We start from the raw sequence: 27,729 nt of genomic DNA, 5'->3' as shown, positions 1-27,729 counted from the left end.
TTACATGTCCACCAAGTGTCGTGTACCCCGGTCTTTCAGTGTCCCGGGAATCATTGACTGAAATTTGGGCATGCGAAAAAGAAAAAGAAAAAAAAAAAAAATCTGACTAAACCTATATGACCGCCGCTTCGCTGCGCGGCGGTCATAATGAGGGTGGTTTCTTTGCTGGCATGCTTATATCATCAGCAACACAGCCCATGTTTTACTGAATATAACGTGGGCGTAGGCCTACTAAATAGGTGATAACGTAGGTTGATTAAGGTCATAGCATGGGCTATTTGGTTTAAGGTAGGCGAATCGGTCATTTCCAGGTTAAAGCTACAACTGAACCTATGAGAATTGTGCTTTCGGTTACAGATGGAAGTGAAAGTAAACGCTAACTGTATTATTTTGCGCCTTCCTTACTTCCTGTAATAGGATAATCGTTTCATGTTTTTATGGCATACATAACAGGGTAAACCTGTTAATAATGTAGGAATAGTCTTCGAAAAGATTTGAAATGACATTGGGAAGTTTGATTGTGCTCTGGATCGTGGCATCATCTGAAGGTAGGCTATGCATTCTGTTCTTTAGGTCGAAGGATTGAAAAATGTTCTAGGCATAATAGGCCTATGAGGCACTGGCACGAGTCACATGCTATAAAAATAGGCTACGTTCCCTTCTTTTGATTGAGGGACAACTCTTTTATGCTGTAGTCTATTTTATACACTGAAAAAGAAACCCTGCTGGATTTACTTGATTTTATTGTGTAGGCCTACATCGGTTGCACATGAATGATATGTCTACAACTGGTCCCGCATCTCTCTTTCGGTTTACAAAGTGCATGCCGCCGTAACCCAATTTGATCACGTATAATTCCAATTAAATTGTTTAAATTAAGTTTACATTAATTAGTCATGTAATTTTAATGTCATTGTGTTACAGGTGGCATGTAGGCCTACTGAGAATAGGCATACAAATGTACTTAGTATTGCAACATTACAGTTTTTCTCAGTAGCTTTGGTACATTTCTCGAATCACACTCGACATTTGTAAAACAGTAGGCCTAAGTGCATTTCTCAAAACAATTCGTACCAATAGCAAAACACCATGAATTACCTGCAAAAGCCAGTCTCTTGCTCAACATCCTTAGTTCATCTCTCAAAAGTAAATGAAAATGTCAGTGCCATCAGAATGACAAGTCATTGTGTGGATAAGACAGTCAAATCGCTTAGTCATGTTGTCAATATAACAGTGTACTGTGGATGGATATTTCTGACGTAAACTATTGCTAAAGCTTTGATGACAATTATTGTAAATTGTAGGTTACCCATTAGTGTATGTGAGCGTTTGCAAGAGACTGGACAAGATTCACATTTACTGTTATACTGTAATTTGTTGACAGGTAATGTCATTGTGATACAGAAAGGAAAAGACAGCACTGCATAGCACAAAAAAAACCCCAAAAAAACAAAAGTAGAAATGTGAACATAGGACAATCTCCGTAGGGAAAACGGTAATGCTGTAGGAATTACAGTGCAGTCTTCCTACACCTCTTGACGTTCCTGTTTGTTGGGTCACAAATTCTCAACGAATATATGCTTATAGTTTGACGACTTGTTCAACCATTTTGCATGTAAAGACTTATGCTATGAACTACAGTTTTTCTCAGTCGCTTTGGTGCTTTTTTCAGATCAGAATGAAAATTCTCATAACTATTAGTTCAACCTCCACAACATTTAGTCATTTGTGCACATCAGAGTAGCAAATTCTCCTTCCTCTGAACAAATTGCAAATGCTTTTGGACATGTATCAGTTGCTTTCATACAATTCTCTGTTGTTTTTAACATTATCATTTGCTTATGTCATGTCAGTCAAAATGAACTATACTTATGGATACTGAATAGTCGTTCCCTATCAAACTAATAGTCTTCATTTCATTGCTTGAGTCATTACATACAAAATTGGTGAACTAGTTATCAAATTCTGTCAAAATGCTGTAGAATTGCAAAGAGCATACAGTAAAAATGTACGTATTCAGTGTCTTGTACTCACTTACTCACCTAACTACAGCAATGTGTAACTTTACTGTAGTTTTCAAATGGCTGTACAAGTACTGTATAGTGCTGTCTTGAGCATGTTCAGGTAGCGTCACCGAGTTCTGACCTTTTTTTTTGCATTGGAAAACACTGAGAGAACTGTCATGAAAACATGACAAAGCCATTTGACTATCTTGTTCATAAACGATGGTGTCAAGACTTCTCATTTTGATGACACTGACAGTTTCATTGACATGAATACGTGCTTTTGAGGAATGGACTATCCATTTTGAGCAAGTGACGCACTTTTGCAGGTCATCCACTAGGTTTTGCAGTTTGCACTAATTGTTTTGAGAAATGCACTAACTGCTGTGCAAATGTTAATAGTGATGTGAGAATAGCACCAAAGCGACTGAGAAAAACTGTAATGCCTAAATGTTGGGGGGGTGAGATTATTCAACAGAGACCCTAATATATTTTGATCAATATGACATAAGCAATTGATAATGTAGGAAACAGCAGAGATAATCATTTGCATGGATGTACCAAAGCTTTTGCAGCTTGTTCAAATCAACAAGAAACTGTTTGTTTGATGTGCACAGGTGACACAATAATGTGAAGATTGATCAGGTAGTTTTAAGAATTTAAATTCTGATCTGAAAAATGTACTAAAGCAACTGTGATAAACTGTTTTGTTAATTAAATTTGATATTGAATACTTGCAGATGCGAACTTTAAAATAAACATGTTGACTATGCTTAGATGGTATCACAGTATATAGAGAGACATTCATTATATTTGAAATAGTGTACAATTGAACCACTGATATTGGTGTGGTGTCACCATTTAATTGTGTTCTCATGAGCTTTTGCAAGAACACTGAGATATTCATGCAGCTAACAGTGTTGCCAAAAGTTTTCACATGAGTTTCTTAAAAAGAGTTATGGTTGGAGACCAGTAGAATTTGGAGCCGAGTTGTATCTTATGTTATAGGCTACTTTGAGATGAATCATGCTTTGTTGCATGAATGCGTTAGGTATTGAGCATGCACAAAGTATTTCTTCACAGGTGTTTTCAACTTTATGTTTCTTAATACTGTCACAACACATTCAAAGCTATCGTCTTTTAACATTGATTGTTGCAATACTAAGTACATCTGAATGCTTACTTTCCATGCCACACATAACACAATGACGTTGAAATTACATAAATGCTTCATATAAATTTAACTTAATCAATTTCACTGAAATTACTTGATCAAATTGGGTTATCACAGCATGAATCCATTTCTTAAACGTAGACATTTCATTCATGTGCAACTGACGTACATGATAAAATCAAGTAATTCCAGCGATTCTTTTTTTTTTCAGTGCTACAATGTTGTGTTTCATGTAATTACAATGTAATATGGTTTGATACATTGGACAGCCCTGACTTTTCCTTTTTTGCAGTGTATGCCTGCTATCACTCCCTCACAATGTAGAAGTTGTAACATTCCTTCATATTTGCAATATTAGAATGTAGTCAAACATGCAGTAATTATATAAAACTAGGCCTACCTTTTACAGGTTTACAGTAGGTGTATGTAAACCTTTGCTGATGTTCTTAATTGCAGAAACATGTTTACAAAACCCTTATTCCTACAATTTACAAGAAAGTTTTCAGAATGGAAAGAATTTTGGTCAAACCACATAGAGTGTTGTAACTTTCATTTGCTCACATGTTACTGTTTTATGTAGCCTTTCTGCTACAGGGTCCCTCTGGTCCTCTGGTTGCCCAGCTGGGAGGTTCTGTTCTGCTGCCCTGTTCTGTGGAAAGCCCCTTACCTCTGGAGGAGCTGGAGGTGGAGTGGAGAAGAACAGACTCAGATGTACTGGTGCACCTCTTCCAGGAGGGAGAAGAGAGACCAGAATCACAGGACTATACCTACAGGGGAAGAGCCCATTTTGTCACAGAGTTAGCTGCTGGAAATTACTCTCTGCTCCTCACTAATACAACCCTTGGAGATGCAGGAGTTTACATCTGTAAAGTGTATACAAATCTGAAATCAGATGAAGTCACAGCTGAAATTAGATACATCGGTGAGGTTATTGTTATCAGATATGATGTAATGTGCATGACTCGATTACAGCCCTAAAAAGTCTAATATCAGCTTCAGGAATTTTTACTAGTATCTATGTGGCCTTTGAGTAATACGACTTACAGAACATGACTGAATTTCTGCATTTACCATAGTCTATCCATGCCTTGCTTTTGTGGTTTGTGTTTTAGAGCGTCTCGTAGTGACTGGGGCAGGTGCTGTCTCTGCATATGTGGGTGATGAGGTGATTCTAAACTGCTCTGTGGACTCCCACACCCCCCCTGAGAGACTGCAGAAGGTCACCTGGAAGAGAACAGACCAGGAGATCTTAGTGCTGCTTTACCAAGATGGTGAGGCCCTACCAAACTCCACACATGAGAGATATCGAGGCAGAGCTGAGTTCTTCCCCACAGAAATCCCCAAAGGCAACTTCTCACTGAGACTGAAGGATGTCAGGACTGAAGACAAAGGGGAGTACATCTGTGAAGCCCACAGTGGTCATCTATCAGCCAACACCAATGTTGTACTACAGGGACTGGGTAAGACAACAAATTACGATAGCACCTTATTATTATGACCGCCGCGCAGCGAAGTGGTCATAATTTTTTTTTTTCTTTTTCGCATGCCCAAATTTCTGTCAATGAGTCCCAGGACACTGAAAGACCGGGGTACACGAAACATGGTGGGCATGTAACCCCACATGGATAGCATGGAACCATCGTTTTTCGTTTTGATCTGTAACCCCCCCGCTGGACTGGACCCCCCGAAAGGAGGGTAGGGCAGACACAGTTTTCTGTGAATATCTCGAAAACCGTGGGGTTTAGGAGGACCATTTTTTTTTGTATGTTGATCTCAAGGGGCCATGTCAACCCATTCCATAACCACTCATTTCATGTATAGCGCCACCTAGTTAAACACAAAAAAGTAAAAATGAGGTGTTGTAATTGAAGGTATCTGTGACCTAACATAGTCAAAACTGCACGAAATTGGAAGTGTATGATCATTATGACACCCTCTGTATGCACGCCAAGTTTTGTGGAATTCCGTTCATGGGGGGCCACACAATAAATTAATTTATGTTACTATACACCAACTGGCCTGTAGGTGGCCGGAGACAGTTTTCTGTGAATATCTCGAGAACCGTAGGGCCTAGGAGGTCCATCTTTTTTATGTATGTTGGTCTTAAGGGGGCATGTCAACCCATCCCATTACCACTTATTTCATGTATAGCGCCACCTAGTTAAAAATTAAAAAGCAAAAAATTTGGTGTTTTCATCACAATATCTCTGGCTGACAAGGTCAAAACTGCACGAAATTAAAAGTGTAGGATCATTATGACACCCTCCGAATGCATGCCAAGTTTTGTGTACTTTCGTTCATGGGGGGCCTTACAATAAAATAATTTATGTGTACATTTAGTGACGTACACCAACAAGGATTCCCGGGACACTGAAAGACCGGGGTACACGAAACTTGGTGGGCATGTACCCCCACATGGATAGCATGGAACCGTCATTTTTCGTTTTGATCTGTAGCCCCCCCGCTGGACTGGACCCCCCGAAAGGAGGGTAGGGCAGACACAGTTCTCTGTGAATATCTTGAGAACTGTAGGGCCTAGGATGACCATTTTTTTTCCGTATGTTTGCCTCCAGGGGTCATGTTAACCCATTTCATGTGCACACATGTGCACAAACAGATACACACACACACACATACATTCACAGTAATGTCACAGGCACAAACACAAGCACGCACGCACACGCACGCGCACACACACACACACACACACACACACACTCACACACACACACACACACACACACACATAACATAAACATAACACAAACAATCAAGAATTTCTCAGAATTATAAACAGGCAAGATGGAGGTGGGGTTGTATAAAATTAATTTTACATGTGAAATCTATGAACTAATCATGTTTTGGTACTTGTTGTCTAGCAGATACCAGTGAGAATTGAGTGTGGATAATGCAATTTAGTGAGACAGTTAGAATCATATAGGCCTTTCAGCGTGATTTCTTTTTGTGGAAAAAATGTGCTGGACTGGGCGGCGGTCATATTTTGTACCGCTCTGCGGTACATCTAGTTATTATTATTATTATTATTATTATTATTGTTGTTGTTGTTATTATTGTTATAATCATTGTTATCATCGTAATCATCATCATATAGGTCTTCAAGAATCATGCAAGTGGATTTCTAAATGCTTAGACAGTTACAAACCCTGCTCCCAGGGGCACTAAATAAAATTGTCTACTCTTACTGTCAGTGTTGTAATGTAACGGAGTACAAATACTTCGTTACTGTACTTAAGTAGAAATTTCACGTATCTGTACTTTACTTCGCTATTTAAATTTATGTCAACTTTCACTTTTACTCCACTACATTTCATAGATAAAATGTATACTTTTACTCCGTTATATTTCCACTAAGCATCTTCGTTACTCGTTACTAAAACATAAACTTAGAAGAAATGTGTGCGACTGCAATAAGGGAGGTTTGGCGAATGCTGCTCCTAGATTGCATTGCGCACGCTCTGCACGCTCCGCGCTCTATTTCAGCGCTTGTTTGTTGCTAAAGGAGGAGGACGCACAACTGAAACCGCCATGGAAGCACGAGCACCTACTGGAGGACCTCTCGTTATCATAGACGACCACCCCGATGATAGTGGTGAACTCGGTGAACAGGGTAGTGGTGAAGATGACGTCATACACCCGTGGCCGTATTTGCAAGAAATGTTTCTGTACATTGACAGCTTTCTGTGAAGCTGAACACTCCGCTACCTGCCTCAGCGGCCTGTGAAAGGCTATTTAGCATCGCAGGACTTGTCTTCAGTCCAAGAAGAGTAAGACTGAATCAGGCCCGGGGTGGGTACTCGGGAGAATCCGGAGAATTCCCGGTGGTGGGCCGCTTCACTTTTGGGCCAGTCGAGGAAAAAAATATTGACATTTGTCACGTCAGTCTATCTTTTCTTAAAGTAGGACACGTTCCGCATTCTGTGCATGACACCAATGCAATGCCTCTGCATGGGTTGTAGCCTACGCGAGGGAGTTCTCCCCTCCCAAAAAGAGTTGGTTGGGTCCATATAGCCCGAATTTTCCAAAAAGTTTTCTCAGATACGGATAGCCGAGCCGGCCCTACAGTAGACACAAGCGTCAGGAAGGATGGATGGTAGAAAGAGGCCAAGAGAGACTGAGCAACAGATCAACCAGTCGACCACTGAAAATGATGAGCCCGAAATTAGTGATGAGGAGGCCATGACTACAGGGACAAGTACAGAGGATAAAGTTATTTAATGTAAGAAAGAGCAACCCTACATGATAAACCTATATGCCTTGTTTGCTCAGAAGAGGGTGTAGTAAAGGAGTAGGCTAAATCACCAAACAACAATATAGCTACCCATGCAAAAAACATGTAGCCTAAACATTAGTTCAATATGCCTCTTTAAGCATTGGATAGGCTACATTTCAAAGGCTTTCTTTCTTTCTTTCTTTCTTTCTGTTGTTGTTAACTTGTGGAATAGTGGAATATTTTTTGTTAACTTCTCAGTTGAAGTGAATTATTATATAACCTTTACACATTTCTTGAACCATGGTACTAAAAAAACTAGAGGATAGTAGAGCTGAAATATTGCTTCATTTATCCAATTTTCACCACTATGGAAAACGTGGGCCGGTCTTGGGCCTGAAACTCCCGGGCACTGAATTCTGAAACTTTGAAAACCAGCTTCTTTTGAAGATGAACAGACACCTTTTCAGTTTCAACTAATGACTGGCATATTAGTAGCTGCTGGACATACATAGGTGGCCTGTGTGTGTGTGTGAGAGAGTGAGATGGTGACCTGGGGAGTAAGCCCTAGAAATGCTCATACCAAATGACCTAAATGTTCTCCCTACCAGCAGGTCATTTTTTTTTTTGAAAGAAATAAGTTATTTATTTATTTATTTTCTTTGATGTCAGCTCTAAAAATATGCTGTTTGTTCTTTGAACTTAAGATAATTGTGCCTGAAAAGTCTTAGAAAAGAATGGGATTTTGATTTTATGATTAAGAATAAGAAGATATGGGAACCCTGAATATGCTTTATGCTTTAGTATAAGAAAGCCAAAATAAAGTTCACAATAAAAGTTCAAAATAAAACCGCTTGCTTTTTACTTTTTACTTTTACTTCAAATACTTAAGTACATTAAATATCAGAAAATGACTTTTCATACTTAAGTACAGTATATATCAGATACTTTAAGACTTTTACTTAAGTAATATTCTAAAAGGTAACTTTCACTTCTACCAAAGTCTTTTTCTAGTACGATACTTGTACTTTTACTCAAGTATTGCTTTCTAGTACTTTATACAACACTGCTTACTGTATATATATATATATATATTTTTTTTTTTTTATGCAGCCCTTGCCACTTAATCTACTAAACCCCCCCCCCCCCCCATTAATGCACAAATAGGCTGACACCAGACATAATTTCACTACATTTCTTACTTCCAGTAACTATATGCATGTGACAATAAACTTCCTTGTATCCTTGTATCCTTGTATATGTAAGGGATAATGGACGACACGGTGGTCTGTTAACAGAAAATAATGCACAGTCGAGGTTGTAATACGGCCCGACGCGCAACTGATCTGCCCATGCATTGAATGCAACGTGACAGTTCATTTAAACTTCACGAGTTCGGCGAATTAATATACAAGTGTGATACGGCCAAAACAATGGATCTACTTCATAGGTGTTCAAATAACATATGTTAATGCACGTTCTAAATTACGTAGGACAATGGGAAATTCAACCGAACAGTGGAATATATATATAAATTGTGTGTGTGTGTGTTGTTCTCGTTGTTTTTTGTTTTTCTTTTGTTGAAAGCAATAATAATTCAATTCACATTTATACCAAGGATTTGGTATCTGTAAAAAAACGTTCTTCTTTGCTCTCTGTTCTCCCTGTTCTGCCTGTCCTGATTGCCTACCTTCTTATTCTTTCAGGTGCTTTGCCACTGCTCATCATGGCATGTATGTTGTGTGTCATTGCTCTTGTATTGGCACTTGGACTTGGGGTTCCAGCATTCATCCAGTTAATGAAAAATGGTATGGTTGGTGTGTTTTTTTAGTTTAAGAAATACTGTATTTGTTTTACCTTAAAATAACAGCTTCAAACTCACGCTAGAATGTAGAAGTAAAAGCATGAATTAATTGCATGCATGAATTAATTCATGATTTATGCACTACTTCATTGCTTTATATTTTATGAATAATCAGGAATTACATGATTTCAAAGTCTCTCATTCATGACCTCATGCATGAACAACACATCAACTAAAGCATTAGGTACAATGTGTGCTTCGAATTTGACCTGTGGCCATTTCCCGATCCCACCCCATCTCTTTCTCACTTGCTTCCTGTCACATCTTACTGTCTTACCTGAATAAGAAAAAAGCACACAAATATAAATACAACCCCACAATTCTTCAGACATAAATTCAGAGTAGGCTACTCACAACTCCAGTGACTCTGTGACTTCTAGACTTATGTTTGCACAAGGACAAAAAAAGTTGGGAGTTGCCAGGGTTGGCCACATAGTATTGATTTGATGTCCAGCATCCAAATGTGAATTGGCAAACATAAGTCCAGAAGACAAAAAACGTTTATGGGGCAATGAGCATGAGGGGAAGAAAGGTGTAAAGGAGCATCTGTGGCCATAGGTGTGCTAACGCTTGCAGTGATTGCTCTCGCTGGAAGTGAACAGGTCTACTTGTGTATTTTTGAGTGGGTGGCCTCTGGACTGTAGGTCCACCACACCAATGTTCTGTGCACAAGGCAACTGAATGGCATGTAATGACAGATGTGTGCATGGCCACAATAGCAGTTTCTTTGCCAACTTGGCAGAGATGTGAAGAGCATAAGCCACCTGACTATTGATGCATGCATCATTGTGTTGTCCGTCTTGATCAGAATGTGACAAACGGTTAGTTGGGGGCGGAAGTGTTTCAAGGCAAGACACATGACACATAGCTCTAGGAGATTGATGTGGATGTGCTTCTGCATGATCCCGAAAGATAGTGAGGCGCCTGCACACCTATATTGTTGCACTGCAGGTGCAGCTATTTAAAAAAATACAACAAGGACAGGGGAAAAAGAAAAGGACAACTGCTTCCTTCACGGTGCATCCAATTTCTTGAACCTACATTTCGGTCAGTCAGACTTTCATCAGCTTTGCAGTGAGTTCACTTTTTTCCTGCCTCAAAACCGCTGTGCAGTGGGAATGAACAGTGGTGGATAGTACTCAGTGGTGTAGTTTGCTGTAGTGGGTATAGGCCTACTGTGATCACCCCCTAACACCCCCTGCCACACACACACACACCGCCTCTCCACAGACGCATCGGCACAACACCCAGCAGTCCCGAACTACCACCACAGTAACCAATGCATACTGTAGGCTATTGTATGCATTCACATCACATTGCAACTGCAATTCACAAAGTAAATCCAAACAATAGGCACAATTTAGACACAATTTATATTCATCTTGAATAAGTGAGCAATATGAAGGGGTGGGTATTGCTTTGGAAGGATATAACAAAGCAGTTTACTTTGTAGGCCCATACTGTATGTAAAACCTGACCACTCATAGCAGTCTACATTCACAGTTCAGACTTGCACACAGAGTAGTCAAGTAGTGTTAGTGAAATTGAAGTCTGTGATTTGTCGAAAGGCTATTGATATTTTAGTTCAACATTGAATCAAATTACACCTCTCCCTCTTCTACGGTGTTCATTTTACATCCTCAGACTCAGGTGTCAGACTCAGAAAAACATCGGTCATCTTCAGACAAAACAGCCTCAGAGTCAGAAAAACCTCTGTCATCTTCAGACAAAACTGCCTCAGCGTCAGAAAAACCAGACTCAGGTGTCAGACTCAAAAAAACATCTGTCATTTTCAGACAAAACTGCCTCAGCTTCAGAAAAACTTCTGTCATCTTCAGACAAAACTACCTCAGCGTAAGAAAAACCTCTGTCATCCTCTGATAAAACTGCTTCAAACCAAACTGCCTCAGAAAAAGTGGAGTCAGGTCTCAGAAAAAACGCTGTCAGAAAAAGTGGAGTCAGGTCTCAGAAAATCAGGTCTCAGAAAAAACGCTGTCAGAAAAAACAGAGTCAGACGAAAAAGTCTCAAATGAAAAGTTATTGTGGGGACAGAAGAAGACGACGGATACAGAACGGTGAGTTTAATATTATGCTTAATACGTTATTCTGTCACTGGCAGGGTAGGAATTTCACGGCGGCGACGACGGCCGTGGTAGCCCCTTGCGTTGGCCGTGAAGCCCCTTTGAAAATCATAGGTTTACAGGCCACGGTGGCCTTGGTGCCCCCTTCTTTCAATATTCTGCTTTGTGTCCTACTAATAGCGATTTTTATTTAGACTGCGGCCTGTCAAAATAATCTTAGCATTCACAGCGCAAATTAATTTAGTCTTTTACGCAGTGGTATAAGTGACATCGCAAGAAAGTGCGTCCAAATTCACCCATTCTTCTCAGTTGAACTACTCGCGAAGTAGCCTATTCATCACACAGACATCACAAGTGATGTCACATGAAAGAGCTTTTTCTCAGCTTTTCAACGATGTTAGCCGATAATTGCTGTGTTGAACGGTTCGCGAGAAAAGTAAATAATATAATTCAATTTAATCATACATTCTACTGAAGGTTTTGCGTCCATGATCTCCCTACCCATTCATCTCGGTGGAATACTTTACGAACCCTTCTTTTAACACACGACAAACCACATATCAGAATAAACAGCAGACCTTACCGAACATAAAGGTGTAAAGCAGTCCCCTGTACAGTTAGCCGTTCCAGAGTAATCCAGTTTTGAATTTGCAGTAAATTTCGACATGCATTGATGTCTCCAAATTTGGGCTTTAAGTTTTACAATGTGTTTAAATTGTTCCACATGATTTCATAACGGGCCAAATACAAAATAAATGTTACAAATATCGCCTAGATATTGGTAAATCAGAGGACGGCTGACTTAGAGTTTATGAAAGTAGCCTGATCACAAAATGCTAAGCGTGCATCTAGGCTATTTGAGTTTCTTAAAGATGAGCTGTGCTTAAATTTAAATTGTTCAATACATGATTTCATAGCAGGCCAAATATAAAATAAATGTTATATATAGCCTAGATATCTGTTTTTATTAGATGATCAGATGATTTACAGTTATATGTAATATGTCATGTTTCATGTTTTTGTAATGTTTCATACAATGATGCAGGTCTACTGCAGTGAATAGGCTAAATACAATTTGATCATTTTTATAGCCTACTACTGTATAGTTAACTTTGGCCTTGGTGCCCATGTGGCCTTTGTGCCCCCCACCAAATATGCCCAACTGAAGGCCAAGTGGCCTTGCCCCCAGAATGGTGAAATTCCAAGCCTGGTCACTGGCATGTTATATTTGGTGCTTGGTTAGATGTAGAAATTATAAGTAAAGGTAGAAAGTGATCCAATGGTATACACATTGTAGGAAATCCATGGATGTAACTTAGCTAACCTCACTTCGCTAGTAACATTAGCAGCTGCTGTAAGGCACATACCGGAGTAAGCTACGTACTACATACAGCAAAATAATTTGTTTTTCGTGGGTTTACGGTACATTCAATGAGCTAGGGAAAAGTGGGTTAAACATTTTCCACCACGAAAGTCCAGAACGACACCTGGACCATTATTTCTTACTTTTGCTAACCGTTTCCCAGTTGTACACTACCTACCAGTAAGAAACCTGCATCATTATCATCACATCATTATTCCCAAACCCCCATAAAGACAAATGTGCTATGTCATGATGTAATACCATATAATACCATTATGATAATACATGAAATAGCAGGTACCAACAAGGCACATTTCTCTAAATAAGTTAAGATAACATCTCATATCAAATGAATTCAACAACGCTGCAGTTATTGTCCCCTGGGGATTACATTTCAAGTACCTGTCTATCTTTATGTCTGTCTATTATTGTTGTGCAATGACAATGACAACTGCTAACGTTTTATAATGGTATTATATGGTATTACATCATGGCATAGCACATTTGTCTTTATTTAATACTTAATACTTTTCTGAGACCTGATTTTCTGAGACCTGACTCCACTTTTTCTGACAGCGTTTTTTCTGAGACCTGACTCCACTTTTTCTGACAGCGTTTTTTCTGAGACCTGACTCCTTAGAGATGTTTTTCTGAGACAGTTTGGTTTGAAGCAGTTTTATCTGAGGATGACAGAGGTTTTTCTTACGCTGAGGCAGTTTTGTCTGAGGATGACAGAAGTTTTTCTGAAGCTGAGGCAGTTTTGTCTAAAATGACAGATGTTTTTCTGAGTCTGACACCTGAGTCTGGTTTTTCTGACGCTGAGGCAGTTTTGTCTGAAGATGACCGATGTTTTTCTGAGTCTGACACCTGAGTCTGAGGATGTCCTAAAATGAACACCGTACTCTTCTCCCAAAATAACATTATGGGTGTGAGTTTGACAGCGTTTTTTGCCGAACAGTGCATGCATACTGTGGCCAGTGCGAAGTCAGACGCACAAAGTAAGCAGAGTTAAAGTTAATTAATAAAAGAGATAGATGGATCAGAATGTAACACTGGTTGCATGCATCACTTCACCGGAGAGATCTTGCCCATTTCAGAGTCCCTGCCTTGATGTAGCTTCCCGCTGCCGCCGAACTCGGGCCCTTTAGGCGCTACACCTCTCCTCCTAAAGTAACATTGTAGACCCTAACTGTTGAATGACTCAATGCACTATGTTTTTATACTGCATCCAGATTGTGTAGGCTTCATCATGATTTCCATAAGCGCACACATTAAATGGAGAGCTAGGATTAGTTTGCAGACTGTGTCATTACATAGGCGATTTATTAGCAGAATACTACAGTAGGCTATGCTTTCACTATACGTTTTTCATCCACCCCTCAATATTACGTACCAACCATGCCAAAGCTTTTCATCTCTTATCCCTGTCACCATATGTTTTCTCATGGTGATGTTTGGAAGGCTATCTCCTGAAAGAGGGAGGCTGGACAAAAGTGAACTGAAAAGGAGGGAGAAAACGCCACAGTTGACAAGGTGTTGGTTAACCAAACTAGTAAGAAAGGTTATGTGGTTAAAACTGTGAAAACCAGTAGGTCTACCGTGTCTAACTTCAGACATAGTAGCCTACACACGGCAGAAATTAAAATTCAATATCACGTGTCATATTGTTTTTGTTAACGTACTTAGGGTTATTAGTTGTAATGCATACAGACTCCTTTTCTGCTGGTGACAGCATGGAATATTTAGTATGTCTGGCAATACAGACTCCTTATATTTTTATTTAATTATTGAGAGTTTTATTTGACTTTAAGATTTTGGAATGCCGTGTCAGGCTTTAGAAATGTAGCCTGTAGTAGTGCACATGTAGACAGTGTGTGGGGTGGTAAGGAGGGTGAGCCGCGGTTTGTACATATGCAGCGCTAAGATTACTGTCACATCTTGTTTGCAAAAATTAACTCATGGCAAAATTTTGTCACAAAAGTATGTTGATACGTATCTTTGCATATTTTTGGTGGGTATAATAAAATCTGATTGTTTTTTTTCCTGCATATCATGTAGACTACACCACTGTTAGTACAGTGGTGAAAAGCGAAGGGGCGTGACAAACTGCAGTGTGCAGGACCCGCTACGTCTCCATTATTCCTTTTTCATTTGAAAACGAAAGACTTTCTTTCCGTTTTCGCCTGTCATCCACATTACTCCGCCATTTATGAGCTCCTGAAATGGAACAATTTGTCTGCCCTGTATTCATTTGAAAATGCAGTCTTTGCATATTTATGTGGGCAGTGAATAAGCAAACATTTAAAAAATGATGACGTAAAAACCCAATTTCCTTCCTGATTGGACGTTGTCAGTCCAATGTTTCTGGACTCTCCAAGACACACTTTGACTTCCACTACTAGCCTGCCAGTAGTGAGTGAGACTGAAATACAAATTATACTGCTGTGTTTGGTAGTATCTTGGTAGTGTAGTTGAATTACACATTTTACATTGCTGAATGGTCATGTGATTTGTGTGAATGGTCATGTGATCCACACTTCAGGTGCCGCTCCTACTGTCTAGGTGTCCCGTGCGGACAAGATTCGGGCATTAAAAAACGCTCTGTGTGAATGGAATTCATGGATGAATTCAGGATGAAGGCCAAGGAGGTTGGGACGGGTGGGGCCATTGTAGACTCAGACTTCGGTGGCGTCGGTGTGGCCGGCGCATCAGGCTCATAGCTGGCTGCACGGTTGGCTATGCAGTGAGAGTCGCCTGGCGGGGAAATGCAGCACAATTCTTCGAAATGGTCCCTGAGGCCGGAGATGCTTTGTTGAGTGATATTTCGATGTCTCTGGAGAGACCAGGGCGTTGAGCAGAGGCATCTTCAGGCCACAATCAGAGAGAATGATCTTTTGGCAGTGAAAGGAGTCTTTTTTTCTGTTTTGTATTGGCAGTACGCGTTTTGCGCGCTGCTTAAGCACTATGAGTGCCTCTTGTTTTGTGCAGCTGTTGCGCCTTGCGTTTTTGCAAAGACACCCTTAGCGCTTCGAATTGAAAAAAGTTAAACTCAAAACTGAAAACATAGTGCACCACGTGTTTTACAAGCAGCAAAGTGCGTCCAGTCTGATCGTACTCTTACTCTGTTGGCGGTTGGAGAGGTTGAGCCACAGGTGCCAGGCCCTGGGCTAATATTGAGTCCATAACAAGCCCTTTGAGCAAAATCCAGTGCTTTCTGCCGATGTCGCAGTATCCGACTGCAGTAGCAGGTGCAGTAGCTCTCTGCAGTACACCTGGAGGTGATTGTGTTGACGGGTCTGCAGGACTGACTCATGCAGGTGTATACCTTCTCCGCCAGGGAGGTGGTGGTCCTGCATGGCTTTGATGGCAGGGTGGGTTTGCCACTGGTCGACAAAGCAGAGGTAGGAAGCTACCGCCACTTCCACACATGGCATGGAGATGAACCCAAGTGCTTCCACCCCAGAGAGGGACCGGTGTGCGTGTGGAGAAGGGTGTGTTCCACGGGAGTGGATTTCCTGAGCAAATTTGGGGAAGGCAGGTAGTGGATAGTCATGCTTTGTGGATCTTGCTTCAGAAGTAGCAGCCGTCCATCCTGTTCTTGGTTGTCAGTGGTGGCTCCGGCCAGAGGATGGGAAACAGCTCACTGACTCAGTCCACACCGTAAAGTGTTAGTCATGGGGGGGGAATCATCTACACTGGGGCTGACTCCTCCTGCAGCGTCCTCCTTTTGATTGGATGGCATTTCAGGATCCTCAGGCTCAGCATCTAGGCTAGGAGGGACATGTTTTCTTCTCTTAGATTGAACGTGTTGAAGATGTTTACCACACTCGACGCCTAGGGCTCCAGGCCAGCGCATAGGTAGAGAGGGGGAGGAAGCCCTGCTACAGTATGAGCAGTAGAGACAGCCAGAGCGGGTGTGAGTGCCTTTGGATATAGACTTGCAGACCATAGCCCACTCTTGTACAGGGTCTGAGGTTCAATTACCGCATAGTGCTGGTAGTGATCCAGTGAACAGAGTGCTGCCTGGACATTATCTGCACCAAGGCAGGCGACACACCGGTCATGGTTTGTGAATACTGGCAAGGCCTGAAAAGGGGATGGTGGGATTCAGCTGTAAGTTGGGCAGTAGCTTGCTCAGTGTGTAGGAGGGTTAGTTTCTTGAGCGCTGGTTTGAAAATCTTTAAATCACTGGAGGAGAGAGGAAAAGAGGATGACTTTCTCGTGATGTGTTCTTATATATGCACGGGATGACAAAACAATCCCTGAAAAGGGTTCTTGGAGATTGGTTCAGATTGATCACATCACCTGAAGATGACTTACCATTGGTTAACGTTGAGTGAACTCAACTGTAAGGGACCAGGCTAATTGATGTCAGCTTTTCTGGTGTGCTATTTTACATATCACCGCTTTCCAGTTAAAGTGTTAACCCATCAGTGTAGGCAGCTTTATTTACACAGTTCCCAGTCATTTTGAGGGTGGCACCCTTCTCAAGTTCACAACCTTACACCCCTACAGAACCTTACACATGTCAAGCAGTGCAAATCATGTTTTTTCTCCTGAATTCTCTCTTTACTAGATAATGGAAGGACAATGCTGATGCATTGCTTACTGGTCTTCTGTCCAAACATCATTATGTTCATTGCTTTCATGCTATATGGTGTGAAACAAGGTAGGACTCTGATTCTTTGATGGTATTGTTGATGGTTATTGTACAACCCCAAAACAGAAAAAGTTGGGACGTTGTGTAAAATGCAAATAAAAACAGAATGTGATAATGTACAAGTATCGTACATCCATATTTAGCAGCAAAAAGGACATAGACAACATATAAAATGTTGAAAATTTAAATTTGGACTATTTCATGGAAAATATTTGTTAATTTTGAATTTGATGCCAGCAACATGTTTCAAAAAAAGTTGGGACGGGAGCATGTTGCTACAGTTTTGGAATGAAATGTTGTCCCATTACTCCCCGATATAGGATTTCAGTTGCTGAACAGTATGGGGTATTCTTAGTCATGTTTTTCATTCCATTATGCACCTAATTTGATAAATCTGGACTGTAGACAGGCCCTCTTAGCACCTGGACACTTCCTCTATGGAGAAATACTATTTAAATATGTGCAGAATTCCTTTTGCCATTGTTTTCCTGAAATATTCAAGGTCGTCCGTGAAAAAGACATTGCCTGGATGCCATATATGTTGCTTAAAACCTGTATACACCATTCAGAATTGATTGTGCCTTGCCAAATGTGCAAGATGCCCATGCTGTAGGCATTAATGCTCCTCCACACCGTCTTAGATGTTGGGTTTCGAACTGAGCACTAAAACAAGTTGGATAGGTTGGATACTTGGATAGGCCCTCTCCTCCTTAGCCCAGAGGAGTCCATGATTTCTTAAAACAATGGCAAACTTTGATTGGTCTAACCACAGGACCCTTTTTCACGTTACCTCAGTCCATTTTAAACAAGCTCAGGCCCAGATAAGAGGGTGGTATTTTCTGTATCATGTCTCAATACAATTTTAGCTGTTACAATTTTGGCTGCAGTTTTTGACTTGAGAATCAAACTGTACACATAGACAATGTTTATCAGAGGTTTTCCTGAGCCCATACAATGATAGGTCTGGAAACAGGTCTGGTATTGATGCAGTGCCATCTGAGGTCCAAAAGACCACAGACATCCAATTTGTTTGTCAGCTCTTTCCCTTGTTTGCAAGATTTCTCTGGATTCTCTGAATGTTTTAATAATATTATGTCTTGTAGATGATTAACTCCCCAAATACATCACAATTTCATGTTAAGAAGCATTAAAATTACATTGTTTCATCATTTGTGCACACAGAGTGATGAATACCCCTACATCTTTACTTCTAAGAGACCCTGCCTCTCTGGGATGCTCTTTTTCATACCCAATTGTGTTGCCACTTACCCTAATTAGTTGTGAAACATTCTTCCTTTTGTTTTCTTTATCATTACACAATTTTTCCAGCATTTTGTTACCCCCGTCCCAACTTTTTTTGAAACATGTTGCTGTTATCAAATTCGAAATTAACATATATTTTCCATGAAATAGTCAAATTTGTCATTTTCAACATTTGATATGTTGTCTGTGTCCTTTTTGCAATTAAATATGAGTTTAAGAGATTTGCAGATTATTACATATATATAGTTTTATTCACATTTTACACAATGTCCCAACTTTTTCTGGTTTGGGGTACATTTTATAAGAATAAATATGCAAGCCATGCCATAGGATGTATTCATGTTATAAATCTGAAGGGTTACATTTCACCTGAATATTACATACAATATTTATCAATGGCATGACCTACTAGTCTACTAAATGGGCTAAAATCTCTTTATGTTATATTGTCTTACAGGTTTTATTGGTGAAATTCTTACATGTGCAACTGTCAATCTTGTTCGATTTCTTCTGGTGTTAAAGACTGCTCCCTATTTGGACTTACTACCTGGTATGTTTTAAATGGGTAGATGTGCAGGTGCATGCAAAATGTAAACATACAAAATAGTGTTAATTATAACTAGATGTACACCGACAGCGAAACACACCAGGGCACATGAAACTTGGTGGGCATTGACGGAAAATAAGCATTTTTGCTGGATTATTGCCAAGTCCCTGGTTCCTAGTTCCTTTCTCTTAATTCCCCTTTGCTGCAACTCTTGCTGGTAACTTTGTTAACTATTCCAGCTGACTAAAAACCTAACACTGTCTAGGCTACAAATCAGCCATTCACCTGTACTACAACTCCTGCTGGTAACTTTGTTTAGCCAACTTTCCCAACTGACTGTTCAAACTTCACGATACAGACAGTTGTCAAAAGAATATATCTTCATTATTTTACTACTTTTATTCATGTTGTATACATAAATAAGCCTTTTAAGTTTATTTAGAATGTGGGCTATATGAAATGCTGACATATCGGGCTGATGTTGTCTGTTAATTTCTGATGTTGTCTGTTTATTTATGAGTGAACTCAGCAAGGACATTACTCCTGACCCTATCAAATTGTCCTTGAACAAGAGTACACATAGAGTTTCATGAGTAGGGGATGGAAACAAATTGACGAGTGATTTATTGCGGAGAGAATGTGCAGGACTGAGCGGTGGTCATATTTTGTACCGCTATGCGATACATCTAGTTGGATATGTCAATTAAATGTATTTTATTTTAATGCAAAATATTCACTAATAGAATATACAATTTATTTAAAATTTCCATTACATTATATAATGTATACTGAATGGTAATGTCACAAACTCACCAGATTCTGTTAGGCCTGTAAGTATTCATGTTCTAAGGTGATGAATAATTTTGTTTTATTTTGTTTTACTTATTCTTTCTCGTTTCACAGCATGTCCAAAAAGATATATCAAATCTGTTAGTGTCCTGCTTCAATACTTAATTGTTGCTGGAGTAATATTTTCAGGTAAGAGTTTATTGTCATTAGCGTGACATAATTAACATATTCACATCATAATATCTACAGTATTATCTATAATTTATGGCCTTTACATTCATCATCAGTGGACAGGTCACAGAAATAACGCCAAAATAACGCCATAATGCCAAAAACCACAGGGGGATATAGCTGGAGGAATCTGCCCTTAAACTAGCATAACATCACATTCAAGTGTGAAATACTGTATAACCTAAACACAGGAAATACAGATACAGAGCTATACACATAACAATACAAACCAGTTCAGTGTGTTATGAATAGCTAGTTAATAATGTGCCCTTTTCTCTCCCTCAGGTGTTTTTGCTGACATTTCATTCGTTGGTGTTAACACATACTTTCTGGGGATCGCTATTGGGATGAACTTATTCTACAGTGTTATCAGGGCTTTGTTTGGTATGGAAGTTTCATGAATAATGTTCAGGTTTTTACGTGACAGAAAATAATTTTCTTTAGGAAACAGAACAGTGGATATTTAGTAGAGGTCCTCCCTCTGTTGTCTCAACCATAGCTGACAAAATTGAGTTAGGGCCCTATCATGACATTCTAAAGTGCATCGTCACTCGTCAAAAGTCTATTCAAATTTAGTAGGATGTCCAGTTCACATTGGGAGGGGTTTCGCTATCAAAAGTGGAGCGCATGGCGTAACAAGCTGGTCTGCGTTCATGAATGATAGAAGGATGGTGCGTGCACCTGCCAATATGACTGGTGACATGCGCTCTTAAAATAGCATATGAACAACTCGCCATTGACTTCTGACCAGGTTTAGGTGGTGTATGATAGCGATTTTTAGACAACGCGCTAGGCCCCTCCTTAGGTTGTTAATTGCCACACCCTGGGCGCAATGCTTAAAAAATAAACGTGCAAAATAGCGAATTCAACTTTGCGCGGGTGAATAACGAGTATTACGCCATGCGCTGGTGACCCAAAATACAGCCCTTAGAGTTCTTCATCCATGTTATGTGTGTGGTGTTACTAAAGTTTCATGTTTATCATTACATTGTGTTAGGTTCTATTTAAATGTATAGAGCCCAAATCATTATTTCCTGTGAAGATTTTAAGATTGTAGACCTAAAAAACAAAACAATAGGAGAGGGCATGCATACTGATCAGTAGATGGTATATTTTCATTTATCAAATTAGGACAAAAAACTGGGACAGAAACTGGAAACTAGATGGCTGGATCTGAGTTAATGTCTACATGTTTTACCTCCTCACAGCTGGTATTTATTATTTGGGATATTGGAGCTTTACATTAGTGGACATAATCAACTGGATTCTGCTATGGCTGACAGTTGTTGGATATTCTACTTTCAATTTAAGTATGCTTATCCTTTTATTTGTCAATGAGCATCATATGTTAAATGATTTCTTACTGAAACTGTGATAATGAATTGTGAAGAGAGTGTAACATTTGTTTGTATTGTATTCTCAGGCATGTTTATCACCACATTAGCTGTTACTCTTGGAGTGGATGTGCTGTTTTATTTACAACAACTCAACCAATATGAGAAGTGGTGTGAGTTGTATATTCTCTTATTTTACGTGTTTAAGAATACTATATCAGCTCACTCTATCCCATTGAGCACAGTAATGATCTCCACAAGCTCTTTTAAAGCTGGGGTGACAGATTGAGCGACTGCTGAGAGAGGCATAGGGCCCACGGTCTTCCCCTGCAACCCCCCCAACACACACACACACACACACACACACACACACACACACAATTGTCATCTAAGTGTAATGTTCTGTGTAATTACAGTGTTGGCCTAAGTACGCAATACTTAAAAAAACGTAATGCCTTCTTTGCTTTCTTCGACAGATGCAATTTCGACAATCCTGTTAGTTGTCTTTTTTCCAACATACATTATTACATTTTTCTATTACCTTTATTGGATTTTGGCCAGTAATCCAGGTAAGTGCAACTCGTGTCGTCTGAATGACTAGTAACTCTGGTGGTCATTTGGCATACATTGGTCATTACATGGTCATTACATTCGTAACTAGGGTTCTATTTCATGCTTCCTGACTGCAACAGGTTGAATAGCCACATTGACGCAATGAAATTTTGTAAAAGTAGAGGGCCTAGGCCATGCCCCTGCTGCATGAATCTCAGAGAGTGAGATTGCTCTAAGAGCAGCCCAAAATGTAGATCGGTACCTGGTGTTGTGGCAGACGAAACCACTGGGGGGAGAAGTACCAGCTGCTCTATATTCAAGAGAAACGACTTTGCAAACCTAGTACAAAAGGTTCTGCTTAGAAATAGGCGCACCAGTGGTGTTTCTCCTACAGCATACAAACAGCTGATCAGAATGGCGTATAGATTCTGTTATGGAAACATAGTGTTTAAAGCTTGAACAAGAAGAGCGATGCTCGTCAGTGTCATCTTCATAAGATGAAAGGTCAATAGTAGTGATGGGGACGAGACCGCCTATGCCGAGTCCGAGTCAAGACCGAGTCTTTGAAGGGTCGAGACCGAGTCTGTTGGTTTTCAAATACAGTTGAGTCCGAGTCAAGACCGAGTCTTTGAGGAAGCAAGTCCGAGTCGAGACCGAGTCCTTTAGGAGTCGAGACCGAGTCGAGACCAAGACCATAAAAAAATTGCAGTTTTAATATTCATAATTTAATATCACCCCAGTTAATAATCAACAGTTAGGCCTACAGACTAAGCTAGATTGGGAATTGTTTAGAGGAGCAGTCTTAACGTCTTAATATGGACTATGCTGACCTACAGACACTCACCGGCAGCAGAGCCATAGAGATAAATAAACGGCTCTGACGGCAGTATCTTTGCATTGCACCATGGGATGTCATTTTCAAATAATGCCGGTCAACATTGCATTTTATTATTGTTGTTGTTATGTGTTGTCTGTTTTTTTATATGAACATAAAAAATGCGTTGGTCTCGAGGACTCGGTCTGAAATTACGAGTCCTTCTCCTCCCACTGTGGTCCGAGACCGAGTCAAGACCGAGTCTTTGAAGGAACGAGTCCGAGACGAGACCGAGAAAGCAGAAATTGGTCTCGAGACCGGACTCGAGTCCGAGACCGGACTCGAGTACTACATCACTAGTCAATAGGTTGGATTCTTGGATCCTTGTACAACTACAACGTATCCCTTGAATAAATGTCAAAATAATAAAGTGTACAACATTAGTGCATGTTCAAGATTGTAGGTGATGTTTCTGTCATTGACATACTACTACTTTATTAAATTGGTGTATATGTAGTACATATTGGGCTATATTGTACACTAGGCACAAACTAGCGTCAAGTGTGAAGCAAGCCTTAATCTTATCTTAGACCCAATTCAGTGATGATTTTTTCGCCATGCACACCAGTTCAATTGAGCTTTGTGCCCACGAGCGTGTCAATTAAAAAATAGGTGTGGTCAGACACATGAAAAATTGCTATCTTACACCCACTACAAATCATTACACCACTGATCAAGAAAAACCTGGTCCATAGCGAAAAGCACATATAAAGCACAGTGGTGAAGACACACTGTCACACTGTAAGCAGCCCTTAGCAACGAGTCCCAGGCAATGACTCATTTTCAGGATGAATATCCCTAGGATTTTTATTCAGTTCAGATTGCCAACAGGTTCAAATAATAGGCAAGTGCAGATGTGCATGAGTAATGACGTCATCCATAGCAACGAAGACTCACTCTTAGTTTAGGAGTTGTCATTTTTCCTTACTAAGAGTAGGTCTGAAAGGTGAATAACTTAAATCAGAGAAACTCTTAGCTAAAATATTTTATTGCTATTTAGGAGTACTCCTAGTGGTAAGATAAAAGGCTTTGTGAATATGACCCCTGATGTCTAACCCAATGCATAGCCCATTTACACAAAATAATGGTCGAATATTAGGCTACTGATGATCATTGTTATTTAAGAACATGCAGTGCGCGTAGGGCACCAAAAACATCTTGCTCGTAAAAAAATCATCATACTGCATATTGTGGCGGGTCTGTTATTTAGCCTACTTACTGTAGGCTGCGCAAACCACAGGCCTTTAGCCTATTTTGGGCAAGCCTGCATTCGAGGCAGGCCTTCTGTTGAAGAATTTTATATAACTAACAGTAATCCTCCTACCCCCGCTACCACAGCTGTGGATAATTTGGCAAGCTCACGCGTTATGTCTCCTTCTTGCAAACTTGACTAGGCCTATAGTGCAACCATTTACGTCTTCATAAAATAACAACTTGCCAGATATGCCTTCATATCTTTGGGCTTCATTCAGCATTCAGCAATTTTCAGCATCATCTCTATTCTCTCCTAAATGTGCCCGTTCTATAGGCTGGCCAAGTGCGTAACTCTGCGGCATAAAGCAGATGTTTTTGTTTATTGTACAGCAAAATAAAAATAACCTGTCAAGCAGTCAATTGACTAGATTGCAGTCAAGAAGTAGGGCAAATTAATTTACGAAACCAAAACGTGGGTCATAGTTGTCTAAACCTCTATTGCGTAGCATGTTAAAAGCGTCGCTAGATAGTATTAAATCGCCAACAACATTGTTTTCTGCAGAAGCCTACCCTAGGCTACAGATTCATTCTGAACAGTTATTTCTCTACTGGCTCAATTATCAAAAAGGTGATTTCTCTTCGTCCTCAGCAAATGAAGCAGGTAGTTCCGTATAGAGACGTTAGAATAAATTAGCGTTTGCGATTGACAACGTTTTGATAAGTAGGCTATAACACTAACTTTGCAAAGTTAACTTGAATGCATCAATTTTGTTGTAGTTGTTTGTTGTGTAGGCTACACCGCGCCAGTTGTAGTCTGCATGAACAGTTCTTGCACACACTGTTTCGATTTGCGTAGTTGCGTTACCCCCAACACTGACAATAACGTAGACAGCAAATTAAGATATTTTTTCGTTTTGTGGAGCGGCACCGGTAGGCTATCAAAAGCAGATTTCGATTTTCGTTACCACTGTGTAGCCAAGCCTTAAGCCATACCCAATAGCCTAAATCGAGGTAATGATGTTTTATTTTGTTATTGAATTCGTAGGCTGGGATTCCTCTCGGCAACAATTATGTTTAAAGGTAGCCTCCTGCTTTTTCTGAAGGGGCGGCAGGCAGGCTACTGACAGAGCGATGTACAGTGGCAGAGCGACGCACAGTGGCTGAAAGTGGTACTAAAGTTTCACGCAGCTTCACGCCGCGTAATGCGCGACTGAAGTGGCCAGTTGAAAGTAATGCCCACTGTAGGCTATACTCTTCTAGTCACACTTACAGGTTTTTAGTAAAATAAGTATTAGTGGAATCTTGCAAGCAGATTCCTTCAGATGTGTTAACTGTCAAAATACTGACGCAACGTTTGATGTTGCACTGCTTGATCTTAAAGGGAATGACAGATGTCACTCTCATTGGTTTGGATGTTACGCCCCAAAACACACCTGATTAACAAACATAAGAACAACCCTTTTGAACACTGTGCCTGGCCTCTGAACACACAATCACACCGTTAAATTAGCAAATGTGGACCAGACACGCCTTAAATTTCTTTAAACATTACGTCTCTGACCAAACGTTTCAGATTGCTAAAATAGAGCCCATTGTGTTTGTAGCTCATATGTTTTATAAAGCTACTAATGGGGACGTATTACTATGTAGCTAAACACTTTTATCAAACTACTAATAGTGACTTAACTTTTATCTAATGGGTGTAGTGTAATTATTTTTATAGCTGAATATTTAGATAATGTGTGAAAGTGAAAAAATGTATGTAAGATATGCATAGACCTTCTTGCACCATAACTGAAGCGGAAACTGTTCAGAATTATTAACTCATTCTGGAGGTTTGAGTAAATATACAACACACTGTCTTTCAGTGCATCCGCTAAATGTGCACCCATCACACATAGACTTTTTTTTCTTTTTGTTTAATTGTTTAATCAATTGACCTACAAATACAAATCAACATGTTTTCTGTTGAATGTAGGTGGTCCTGGATTGATGTGTGGGAATGCATTGCTCTACAGTCTTACTGCTGTTTCAGGCTTTGACCATCCCCAGACAACAACAGGTACAAAGCTACCAATTCATTACCAATCATGTTGTGAAATTCAAAGAAAATTACATTGTAGACAACACATTCGGGAAAAACTTAAAGGAACCGTATGTAAGATTGTGGCCAAAACTGGTACTGCAGTCACTTTTAAAATTACTGTAAAACAGTGTATCCCCTCCCCCTGCCCCCTGACTGGCAGAGCTGGCAACACGGATGCCGAAACACTACTGACTTTGTGATTAGTAGATAGGTGGAGGGTGGTGTATCAGGCCAAAACACAATATGACAACATCAACATCAGTTGAGGGCTGCAACTTCACTTTTTAAATGACAATATCCTGGTCGGACTACTGTTGTCAGTGATAGAAGTATTTGAAATGAACATGATTTCTTAATGTCTAGTGACATATCAGGGCCATTTTATGATTAATTGAAATACATTTCTTACATACGGTTCCCTTAAGCTTTGGATTTTAATGCATCATGTAACATAAAATATCTCAAGGCAAGTCATTCAATAAAATCACAATATGTTACTATGTTGTACTGACAATACATGCTATTTCTGTGGATCAGATATCCCCATGCCTCACGTTTTTGTGTACATATTTGGAGCCGCTGCCCTTCCAGTATTAAATGCTGCTGCACTGACAACAGAGTTAATCATGAAATTGGGTAAATATTGAAATAAGAACATTTAACAACATAAAAGAGACAGAAATATATGAAATACAGCTAAAAATAATTTAGATGCATGGATGCTGCTGATCATGAATTGTTTTCTGTCTGTTTAATCTCAGGGACAGGCACACGAATGTTCAGTGATCTGCAGGTTATTATTCTGCCATGTGAATGTGTTTTTGTTTCTGGATGGCTTGCCCTGCAGCCATATCACTACTGTAAGTACAAACACCATGTAGTTATCTGCCAGCCTTTGCTATTAGATTTAAACCATAAACAGTATGTCATTGTGTTCGTATTTACATCACCCTAAATAATGTGTAACTTGCATTAATATGTACCTTTTGGATATTATTTCTTTTGGTGTGTCTAACAAAGGGATAAAGGAAAGAGAAAAGTAAGTTTTTAAAATTCAGATAACATGAAAGACTTATTTCTGGCCATGGTCTAATGCTAAGCTAATGCAATGTCTCTTCACTATTATCTTAGAATAAAAGAACAGCTCAGGGTGATGTCCAAGAAAATCAGATGTAAAGACTCTACGACACAGGTAAGCACAGCTTTGACACAAAACATTTCCGTTACTTCATGGATTTAAGAGGAAATCAAGTATCAAGAATCATAAGTATCAAGTAATTTACTAGGATCAAATTTTTGTTAGCCTTGTTGGAAGGCTAGTGTATGTGGTAACACTAATAGCCTGTCCACCTTCAAATGTGTTTTCAATCTTAATATACAGTAATTTGTCCCTGTTTGCAGGACCCCTGAGGGATCACATGTTTGGAGTCAATTACCTGTCTAAAAGTAAAAGGAAAATAGATTCCATGACATGTTAATATAACAT

General features: G+C 39.8%; 1 protein-coding gene across 2 annotated transcripts; it reads left to right on the top strand.

Moving 5' to 3' along the window:
- Positions 1–211: 211 nt before the first annotated feature.
- On the top strand, positions 212–27,729 carry LOC121681877. 2 transcript variants are annotated; one of them, XM_042061820.1, is made up of 17 exons: positions 213–548; positions 3,758–4,099; positions 4,290–4,637; positions 9,112–9,213; positions 17,290–17,382; positions 19,094–19,186; positions 20,087–20,161; positions 20,489–20,587; positions 21,412–21,513; positions 21,627–21,710; positions 22,014–22,106; positions 26,136–26,219; positions 26,781–26,879; positions 27,005–27,103; positions 27,264–27,282; positions 27,375–27,435; positions 27,645–27,729. In XM_042061820.1, the coding sequence occupies exons 1-17, from the start codon at positions 500–502 to the stop codon at positions 27,651–27,653; spliced, it is 1,851 nt and encodes a 616-aa protein (XP_041917754.1). In that variant the 5' UTR covers positions 213–499; the 3' UTR covers positions 27,654–27,729. The 2 variants fall into 2 exon arrangements, with proteins under 2 accessions (XP_041917755.1, XP_041917754.1); XM_042061821.1 differs by lacking the exon at positions 20,489–20,587 and having other exon boundaries at positions 212–548.

The sequence above is a fragment of the Alosa sapidissima genome, chromosome 14, assembly GCF_018492685.1.
Source record: "Alosa sapidissima isolate fAloSap1 chromosome 14, fAloSap1.pri, whole genome shotgun sequence".
Lineage (NCBI taxonomy): Eukaryota > Metazoa > Chordata > Actinopteri > Clupeiformes > Clupeidae > Alosa > Alosa sapidissima.
Note: the sequence above shows the minus strand (reverse complement) of the source record. Positions and strands in the feature narration are given on the sequence as shown.

Coding starts and splice junctions, on each gene's coding strand:
- LOC121681877 (XM_042061820.1), top strand. CDS start 500: ATGACATTGGGAAGTTTGATTGTGCTCTGGATCGTGGCATCATCTGAA. Junction 4,100..4,289: donor AGCTGAAATTAGATACATCG/GTGAGGTTATTG, acceptor TTTGTGTTTTAG/AGCGTCTCGTAGTGACTGGG. Junction 22,107..26,135: donor GATTTTGGCCAGTAATCCAG/GTAAGTGCAACT, acceptor TGTTGAATGTAG/GTGGTCCTGGATTGATGTGT.